The 10670-nt window shown below is 39.0% G+C and overlaps 1 protein-coding gene across 1 annotated transcript; it reads left to right on the plus strand.

Annotated features, from left to right (window-relative positions):
• Positions 1–1652: 1652 nt before the first annotated feature.
• Positions 1653–10220, plus strand: LOC147274034 (bromo-adjacent homology (BAH) domain-containing protein). Its single transcript, XM_086227962.1, has 8 exons — positions 1653–2142; positions 3468–3530; positions 5556–6311; positions 6463–6597; positions 6823–6906; positions 8595–8654; positions 8750–8836; positions 9561–10220. Exons 1-8 carry the CDS (start codon positions 1807–1809, stop codon positions 9840–9842), a joined length of 1803 nt encoding a protein of 600 aa, XP_086084088.1. The 5' UTR covers positions 1653–1806; the 3' UTR covers positions 9843–10220.
• Positions 10221–10670: the final 450 nt, after the last annotated feature.

Below are 10670 nucleotides of genomic sequence, written 5' to 3' on the forward strand. Positions count from 1 at the left end.
TCCTTCTTTTTCTATTTTCTTGCCTGTTGAAAATTTATAAACACAAAATAACCAAAAAAGCTAAGAACTCCATTTCACCCCCTTCTCGTGCCCACCCTCTTCTTCTTCTTCCCTCATTCTTCTTTTTGGTCTGCAGATCTTCAAATGCATATAAAATAATAAATAAATAAACAAAACAATAGAGCATCACTATACACACCCACCACACCATGGCATCCGATCTCTCCCACACCACATCCGATCTCTTGTTTTCTTCTTCTTCTTAATTATGCTGTTTATTAATTTCATTATTTTATTAGTTTTATTCATAAAAAGACTAAATTACCCATTCTTCTGTTAAATTTATTGACAGAATTAGGACTTGGTACTTAATAAAGATAAAATAATAGTTAAGGTATTAAATTGAGACAAATTAAAATTTAGTTACCACATTAAAATATAGGTCAAAATTTATGTATCAAATTAAAAAAAAAACCCTTAAATAAACTTGTACCCTCGAGACATAGAAGGGTAATAATGTAATTTCGTCATTTAGCAACACCTTCTAATTTCCAAAGAGGGCTGCTATTTGCACACCTTTTTTTTTTTTGCACACCCTTTTGTAAAAAAAAAAATCAAAAATCAAAGGAAAAGACACACTCACCCTTCTCACACCCAAAACCAACTCCATTTTTTCTCTTTTGCACACCCCATCAACAGACAAAAAAAAAAACACACACCCAGCCACACACACCCCCCTTCATCTCCCTCACCCGACCACACCCACCCACCCACGCAGCCCTCCCTCCACCAAGCCCCAGCCCCGTCGCACCCTCCCTCCAGCCCGGACCCACCCACCCAGCCCCCTCCCTCCCTCACCCGACCACCACAAGCAGCTCCCGACCTCATCCCCAACCTCCTCCTCTTCTCTCCTCCCTCCCTCCCTTTCTCTCTCTGTTTTCTCCTTCCTTCGGCAGCCACCCACCGAACACCCACAAACCATTCGGCAGCCACCCACCGAACACCCACAAACCATTCGACAGCCAACCGCCGAACACCCACAAACCATTCGGCATATATCCGCCGAACCTAGAGGGAGGTGGGCCGGGTGGGTCGAGGCTAGAGGGAAGGTGCGACGGGGTTGGGTGGGAGGGGGTGTGATGGGGCCGGGGCTGGGTGGAGGGGAGGGAGAAGGTCGGGCTGGGTGGAGGGGAAGGAGGTGGGCTGAGTCGGGGCTGGAGGGAGGGTGCGACGGGGCTGGGGCTTGGTGGAGGAGAGGGAGGAGGTCGGGCTGGGTTGGGGCTGGAGGGAAGGTGCGACGAGGCTGGGGCTTGGTGGAGGGGAGGGAGGAGGTCGGGCTGGGTGGAGGGGAAGGAGGTGGGCTGGTCGGGGGTGCGGCTTGGTGGAGGGGAAGAAGGAGGTCGGGTGTTTTTTTTTTTTTTGAGGGGTGTGTGTTTATTTTTTTTTTGGTCTGAGAGTAAGGGGTGTGTTGGGTGAGGGGTAAGTGTGTCTTTTCCTTTGATTTTTGATTTTTTTTTTACAAAAGAGTGTGCAAAAAGAAAAAAAAGGATGTGCAAATAGCAGCCTTCTTTCCAAAGCAAGGAGTGCATGTAACCGCTATCAGTGGCAAATCCGAAATTGCGGTAAACAATAGGCCCATTTCCAAACTCCCGCCATTCCCTCTATAAATACCGCACCGACCCACGTCATCGCCGATTGGCGGTCGGGAAAATCCATTTCGTCCTGAGCTTCAAGAGAGTGTGAGAAACACAGCGACTGACAAAGCACTTGACATTGCGAAGTGAAACGCAGCGTTTTACCTCTCCAATGGGGAACCGAAGATTCGCGCAGGTCTCGACGAGCGACGAAGAAGACGACGACTTCGCGCCGCAGAATCAACAACAGTCGTCGGAGGAGAATCAGAAGAAAAAGAAGATGAAGCTTCCAGAAGGAGAGGAGGAAGAGGAAGAAGAGCACAAGAGTAAGACGAAGAAGAAGAAGGCCGAAACGGCGTCGCAGCAGAGCGAAGACGAGGGCGAGGACGACGAGCCGCAGCAAGAGGACGCGAAGCCGGTCGGCGAGCAAGTTAGGCTTTCGGGGAAGGGGAGGAATCGGAGGAAGCATTACGAGGCGTTTGAGTTCGACGGGAACCAATACGACCTGGTCAGTTTATTTTGACTCAGTTTGTCTGTTTGTGTTTGTTGGTTGGGTTTTAGGGTTCTGATTTGTGGATTTCGTGGTGCTTTTTGCACGTATTGTTCAATTAGGTGGTTTAATTAAAGGATTTTGGTTTAATTTGGTGTTTAGGGGATTTCAGGTGTTGTGTGATTTAGGGTTTTGTTTTTTGCTTTCTGGGAAATGTGGGGAAGGGACGTATTAGAGATTGTGAATTTCAAAATTTTTTGTTGAATTTGTAGGACTTGGTGGAAAGTTAGGTTTTGGTTTTGTTCTTGTTTGGTGGAAAATCTTTTAGTTTGCTTCACAGAGAGGCATTTTGTAGTCATTGTCGAAAGTAGTGTTGTTTGAATTGGCATTGTGGTCTCATTTATTTTTGAAACCTCTGGTCATTTATAGGGCAGCTCAAGAAACTGAAATGTTAGCGGCAATTCAAGAAACTAGAATGTGATTTGCATTTTCGGTAGGGACTTGTACTTAAAATTGAATTTCAGTGAGGACAGTGTATAGTCGTATAGGACAATTATTGATCTCTATATGCATCCTCCCTAGGAATTTGTGGTCTATTTTCCAAAGATGAGATGGTTAAGTTTTGTACACAGAAAAACTTGTCGTTGTCATTGCCTTTTTTTCACTAGGGAGGTAATAGAAACTCGAGTCTTGTTTTGACATTTTCCCTCCTGGAGAACTGTTTTCTCACTGAAAGTAATTCTTCATATTCAATGGTACCGGTGTCTTGTACCATTGACATGGAGTAAAGTTAAGGGGTTCATGTAGGACAGCTTTTATTGGTGTATTAATTATGTGATGGCTTGGTTCAAATACGATAAATATAAGTCCCCACCAAAATAAAATGCCAAAATGCAGTGAGAATCTTGTTTGGTTTCTTGAAATTGAGCAAGTAACTCATCCTTTTATTTTCCATGGTTTGAAGGGTAAGAGAGTAGATTTTCCATTGCTTCTTTTCCCCTTCTGTTTCTTGCTATTGATATCATATATGCTTTCCTTACATATGGATAAGATTCTTATCAAGTTTTACGTTTTGCCTTAAATATTCGACAAACGTTGTTGTTAGTTGAATGTCTGTACATTCATTTGTTTTTATGTACCATTTTCCTGTTTTTTCTTCTCGATATTGTGGTAACTTAGGTATTTTTGTCCATATCTCATTTTTAAACAAAAAAAATTCATTTATTTAATTCAGATACATTGGGTTCTGAATAGATATCTCTATGTTTGGAAATGAGTTATCACTTCCACTAATTTTTTTAATGTTTTGGTGCTGAATTTTTTTTCTTTTAATTACTCTGCAGGAGGATCCGGTCCTTCTAACTCCCGAGGATAAAAAACAGAAGCCTTATGTGGCAATTATTAAGGTACTTGTTTTATGAAATCATCTTATCGCTTTTGTAGACTGCATGGATATTTATTGTCATTTTGCCTTGGACACTGTCAGTTTGTTTGCAATTGATTATCTGAGACTTTAGTTTATAAATATGAAGAAGATCAGAGGAAGAGTTCAGATTATGCATAAGTTATTGAGAATTGTGAAATACTAATAATTTTTGGTTGAAAAGGAAGCAATGGATAGGAATGCAAGAAAAAAGTGGGCTATTAAATCTCGTTTATTGGGAGGTCATTTTGAGTGAGAGAGCAGCCCCGCTGTGCTTCTAAGAGAAGCTGATTTTAGTTCATATTGAGAATATATTGATTTCATTAGCAGATATGCCTTCTTGTGGTCAAAGGACATGAATAGATATATTGAAGATATAGGTGTCATATATGTATATACAATGCATAGTAGACCTCATAAGGAATCCCTAAGCTTATTTAAGGGATCCCTCAATGGAAGTTCCCTATATATATGTATATATATATATATATATAGGCCCCTTCAAGTGTGGGATCCCACAAATAAGCTTATTTGTGGGATCTCTTGTGGGGCTCACTTTACATTGTATTTTGATAATCGTGTTGTGTTTTTTGTCTCGTCGGAAATTTCTGGAGGAAGCTACAGGTCTGGCCGAGAGCAATAGGGAAACTGGGCAGTGGGGTAGTTTGGTGTTTTCCTAGTGGGGTACGATTTTGGAAGACAAATAGGACTCGCGCAAGACTTTCCTAGTGTGGGAAGGAGTTCTAAAGGGTTTTCCTTGTGTACAAGGGAATAGAATTAGCTAATAGGTAGATTACCTAATTCTATTAGGATTAGGAATCCATATTGTAATTGGTAAGTCTATGCTCTATAAATAGGCTGCTGCAAGTCTCATAGAAAATATAAGTATAGCTAGAGACTTATAGGGAAGAAACTCAAAGGGAGACTCGGGTTAGAGACTCAAGGGTGAGTGACTTCAAGGGAAGGGTTTTTCAAGAGGGAAAAACACAAGAGAGCTATTTGTGCAAGAGAGAAGAGAGCGGCTGCGAGTTGGGTAGTCTAGGGTTTCAATAAGTTCTTGTACTCTTATTCTATACATAGTGCAGCTGTGATTCTCTAAGGATCACACGGGGACGTAGGCAAAGTTCGCCGAACCTCGATAACAAATCTTGGTGTTCTTTGTGTTTACTTTTGCTGCCATATTGTGTGTTGTTTGCTATATCTGTTTTAACTCTAGAATACATCAAGGACAAGATCACAGGGGGTGTTAATTCACTACAAATCGGAATTGTCTACATTTTAGGTCTTCATTTAAGGATCTTGTGAAAAATTGGCTAAATCGGAAATCATTTACCTGTTTAATTAAATGGTCATATTTTCAAGTGTTTATGAAAATATTTTGTTCGTCTATTTATTTGATCAAATTTAGAAAGCTTAATGGTTTCCGATTTGTCTAATGTTTTGCAAGGATGATCTTTGAATAGAGACCTAAAGAATAGACGGTTTGGATCGTTGAAATACTATATGGAGTGGGCTCCATGAGGGATCCCACACTTAAAGTGGGCTGTGTGTATATGTATATATGTATATATATATATATATAAATTGGTTAGGTAAGCAACAAAAATGATTTGAGGTAAAAAAAGATGAGTCCATAGAACCATGTAAATTTGGGGAGTTATTTCTTTGTTGTTTTAGTCTTTTGGGGAAGTTTATATTTCATATATTGTTCTTCATCTCTTTCCGTGTGATTCACTTTGTCTTCACCTTTGACTATTTTAATAGACACCTTTCGTTTAAATATCTTCCCAAAATTCTTGGCATGTTGGTTTTTGTCAAGTACATGTTGTCTTGCCCTTTCTGTGGTTTTGTAGCCAATTTTTCTAATATTATCCAAGCATGCTTTTAAGATAGTATGGGCATCACAGATGCTTCCAATTTGTTTTTCACTTATTCTCTCTCATTTTCATTCACATTTATAATGGCTTTAACTTTCATTTTCTGACTGTTGGAACTGGGAATTAATTAGGATATTAGTCAGACCAAAGACGGGAGCATGATGGTGTTAGGGCAGTGGTTTTATCGTCCTGAAGAGGCAGAGAAAAAAGGTGGCGGAAACTGGCAGTCACGTGACACAAGGGAGCTGTTCTATAGTTTCCATCGTGATGAGATTCCAGCCGAATCTGTAATGCATAGATGTGTGGTGCATTTTGTTCCTTTAAACAAGCAGCTGCCAATTCGTAAACAACATCCTGGCTTCATTGTGCAAAAGGTGTATGACACCCAGGGGAAAAAACTTTGGAAGCTGACAGATAGAGACTATGAAGAAGATAAGCAGCATGAAATTGACTTACTAGTTCAGAAAACTCAGCGAAGATTGGGAGATCTTCCTGATATTGAGACTGAAGATACCACTGCTAATCAGGATGATCAATTGAAGACTAAAAGAACTTTGATTAAAAAGAATATATCACCCCTTGATGTTTCTTGGACGGAAGAAGCAACAACTAGGCTTGGTCAAAATCAAAAGGTTGAAACACCTGGAAGCTATCTCGATAATGCCTCTGAATACCATTCCATTTTAACCAAGTTTAATGCCCTAACTGGAGACACACATCGTGACAAATGGTTGGAGAAACTTCTTTCAAAGATTCAGTGCACTTGCAATTCTGCTGACAGCATGGACAGAGATGACAAAAGAAAAGCTGGTTCTGATGCCATTGACCATGAAAGTAACCCTAAGTCCCCAGAAGTTGCAAATAGATCTCAGGATAGGCTTCTCAAGGTATGTAGTGTTTTTTTTCCTTGATTTTGGTGTGTCTCTGTATCCTCTAGGGTTTCTAATAAATGGGTTGCAAATGGGGTGCATTGGAAATAAGGAGTGGAGGATCAGGGAGATGCTATGACTTTAATGTAAACTTTGCTGTTTTGTACAGAGTGGCAAGTCTTTTGTCTGGCCAGATGATGCTGTTCGTGCAGTTACTTCTCTGGAGAAGGCCTCACATGATTCTCTCTTCTCAGACTTCCAGAAGTATAACCAAAAGTTGCGGTCACTGTTGTTTAATCTCCAGGTTAGAAGGCTCTGTGTGCTTTTTGCTCATGCATATGCATATAGATGCAAACTCTTAAATTAGACTTACCAACTATGTAATAAAGAACAATGTATTTGGTTTGATTGAGGTCCACTAGATTTCATGTTTGCATACTATTTTGCTGCTGAAGTCGTTGTTGAGGGTGTTACTTGTTAGTGTCTTAATTGTCTGTTTTGGTTCTTATATTTCTTCTGTTCTTGGCAGAAAGATTCAGTGCTTGCCCGCCGTCTGTTAAATGGGGAGTTGGAACCTTCAACAATAGTGAACATGTCATCTGAAGAGTTAAAGGTATGATCATTATCCTAGCTTGGTTTATGGGTGATTCAGTTTTGAGATGATTCTCGAGGAAGATTAATCCTAATGCGACTTTGATCAGATTTTAGCTGGATTTGGTCACACTGGGAATATTTGTAACAGCTATGCTGATTACTTCATTCCTTTCGGTCTAACTTAGTGATAGCTAATTCAAGAGATTGCTCTCAAGTTGGCATTGTTAGGTGATGGGATCACTGATGTATTGTTACCATATATCTCTTATACTTTGTGACATACCAGTTATGCTACCTTAGTTTGCTACCAACTGCCTAAGTAAACCGGCAGAAGAATTATTCTGCTTTTCTATTGGTTATATTTTATGCAAGCCTCTGGTTTGATTATGTGGGCTGCCCAATTAAGTTTTCTTCTTTTTATTATTCAATCAGAATTCAAATTTTTTGTGCCTTGGAAAATATGACAGTGCACAGCTTCTGTTGTAAAAAATGAGAGATTTTAGGAAACTTTTTATTGCTTAGCCAACAAGATTTTAAAATACTTTTGTATTTTTTTCTTGAACTTTTGAAGGTTTATCTTCCTTCCCACCTCCCTCCTTTTTCATATGGACTAGACACATTTGTCTTATATTTCTGGATGTTGTCTCTTTTTCTCTTATATCCTTGTAAGTTCTCTAGGAGATAATTTGGCAAGGGTGTTCAAATGGTGGAGGGATCATTTATTGAGGATGGTGAAAGACCATGGACGGGTTTAACATTGGATCTCTGGGTTTAAGTGGGTTACTGTATGACAAGGCCAAAGCACATTATACAATGAGTAGGATGGGGTCAAACTAGTCTCAAATGCAGATAGCCATAGAGCAACTGTTGGTACTTTTTATTTTGGGTACATTTAGCTTTTAGGTTTAAGTAATTTTAGCTTTTAGGCTCTGCATGTTGATATGTCTGTGTATTAGATAAAGGAACTCCAATATCCTTTTGTGGTTGCAGAAACTAGAATGCTTATTTAAAAATATGTCCTTAATATTTAAATAGATCTAATTTTGTCATGAGTGCTGCAATTTTAATGTATTAGGGACAATTGCATGAGATGGTTTGTTTGTGTGCAATAAAGACCTGCTTATTCAAGTTTGTGATAGTTTAAATGCTTATGAAAGATGCAATGAATATATGACCTTAATAGCATGGAGTGGCACAGAAGTTAATGTAAACCATTTCATTTTGTTGGATTAAGGCGTGGTTGAGTTGACTTGTTCCATTTTTTTTAATGTTCATAAGATATACAAGAGTTGGATCAGTTGAATGTTTATATGCCGAGTGTTTCTTGGTTTTAGTTAGATTGCTGGACTAATTGAAGGGAAAACATTATTTTTTAGGTGGGAAATGTAGGGGCAAGATTACATTGGGCAATTCTTTGGGTATTTATCCCTTGGAGGGAAGCCTGGGACTTGGTTTTTGTTTTTGCCACTTTATCACTCATTTTTTATGAAGGTTTCAATTATGCATGAATAGAATAAATGCTTTTGTGTTTTGCTTCACCCTGGATTGAATATGGTCTCTTGTCATGATAAGTTTTGTGTATCACTGTATCATATGCAGACTAGTCGGTGTTGCAATTGGCAACAGTTGGTGTATGCGAAAGTGATAATACTATCATTGCTCTTGTTTTTATGGTTTCCATAAATATGACTTTTTAACAAACTTCAGGATGGTTTAACGGCTGAGGAGAGATCAAAGCAGGAGCCTGATGACTCGGAGCACATGCAGGTCACTTCATTTTTACCTCAAGTTGGTTTTGAGTACCTTGCACTTTGCCGTGCATAAGGTTTGTGCACATTGTTGACTTCTTGCTTGTGAAACAGATGACTGATGCTCGTTGCTCAAGATGCTCGGAGTTCAAAGTGGGAGTTAGGGACATCATTCAAGCAGGACATGGTGCTCGTTATCAGGTTCATACATTTATAAATCGTGGATGAGTAGGCGTGCATTCATTTTCCTGGAAAATTCTGCTTTTTCAATATGTTGAAATTTTCTGGTTAAAATAATTTTATATTTATCACTTTTTTTTTTTTTAATAGAGCTTAATATAATGTGATGCCTTACGGTGTCTAAAGGCAAGTGGCAATAACTCTTGCTTTTTAAATTGGGATTGATACACCCGTGAGAGTAACACTTCATAATGGGTAATGTTTGCAGACTAGGTCTCGTGTCCAGCACCCAGCTGTGACCAAAAGCTTAAAAAGAAAAAAAGGAAATGAAATATTTCTGATGCCATATCAGTTGGGGATTAAAGCCGAGTTGAGTAATCTGAAAGCCATGCAAAGTGTCGATAATATAAGCATCAACTATGGGCGGTATTGTAGGCCCTAAGTAATTTCTTCCTTTGGCAACTGAAACCATTTTTTCCCCTTTAAATTATAATCTGTGTGAAGGCTACTAGTATATCAAAACTTATGATCAGTCTAGTTACACATTGTGATAATTAAATTTGTTGTTTAGTTTGGTTTCTATTATCGCCTCATATCATTGGTAATTTGGACAAGGCGTCTGGCTTTGCAGCCTGCTATCTAAGTTTGAGATTGCCCGTGAATAAGAATCCTTTTTTAGTCCTTTAACTTTTTGATATTCTAACTGTGTTCTCTTAATTCTTACTCTCTCATGTACCGGTTTCAGTTGGAGTGTACTGCCTGTGGTTACACGTGGTATGCCGCTCGGGATGCAGTTTCCATGCTAACTGATGCACCAAGTTCTAACAAGAACGTAGGCATAGCTCCATTGGCAACTGCGAAATTTGAAGATGTTGAGAAGAAGCTGGTCAGCCCCCGTGAATCTGACAAGGCAGCCAATGATACTTTAAGAAAAAAAACTGAAGCATACATGCCGGTCTTGAATGCTCAAAGATCCTTTAAGGCTAAAAAGGAAGAAAATTCTGAATCTACAAAGAATGCTGAGTAGAAATGTGGTTGCCTTGATAGTTTTCGGTTTAGAAATTTAGGTGTATTATGTAGGAAATGCTCCCATGTAGACTTGTACAAAGTAGTATGTATACTCATGCATATGTTAATCCATGTTGAGGCTATTTCCTCATATATGATATACCCCTCCATCACGAAGGTTTGGATGCTCTTGAGCTAAAAATCTGATGTTCCAAGATAAGATCACAGAATATGTATAGCTGGATCAGGAGTAGATTCCTTGTTTGAATGTGTAGTGTTAAATTGACAATTTTACAATACAACATGCGGGATATTTGACAAGAGAACATTACAATACATATGAGAATTGAGATATCGTCAAATTCAAATTCCAGACAAGTAGTGGAAATGCCTCTTACGTATTTTCTTTGTTAATGGTTTCATAATGTTAATGAATTTTTTGGCTTTGTAAGTTCCTTAGTTCCTCTCCTCAAAAAATGAAAAGGGATCATTCATATGTGTTGGTTATGTAACTTATGGCTATAGCTGGGGTTGCAAATCACGTTTCCTGTAATTAGTGTTTGTTTTTGCAGCTGCCTTAAATACACTTGCTTGTTGTTTGGCTAGTGTGCTCAAAATAAATAAAAACTAAGAAGTTAAGAGAAGAATAATTAGTATCTGACAGAGATGGTCTATGATAATTGAGATCTGGGGTGGTTGGTGTTCTGTGAGGTGGGTGGGATTCTGATGCATGCCTATTGGATTTTTGGTGGGTACTTAATAGTAGAACATATTATTCGAGGACTTGTATTCTTTTGTAGCAGAGTTGTAGTTGAAATTGTCATCAAATGTTAAGTGTTAACCAACC

Source organism: Dryas octopetala, chromosome 9, assembly GCF_963921425.1.
Source record: "Dryas octopetala chromosome 9, drDryOcto1.1, whole genome shotgun sequence".
Lineage (NCBI taxonomy): Eukaryota > Viridiplantae > Streptophyta > Magnoliopsida > Rosales > Rosaceae > Dryas > Dryas octopetala.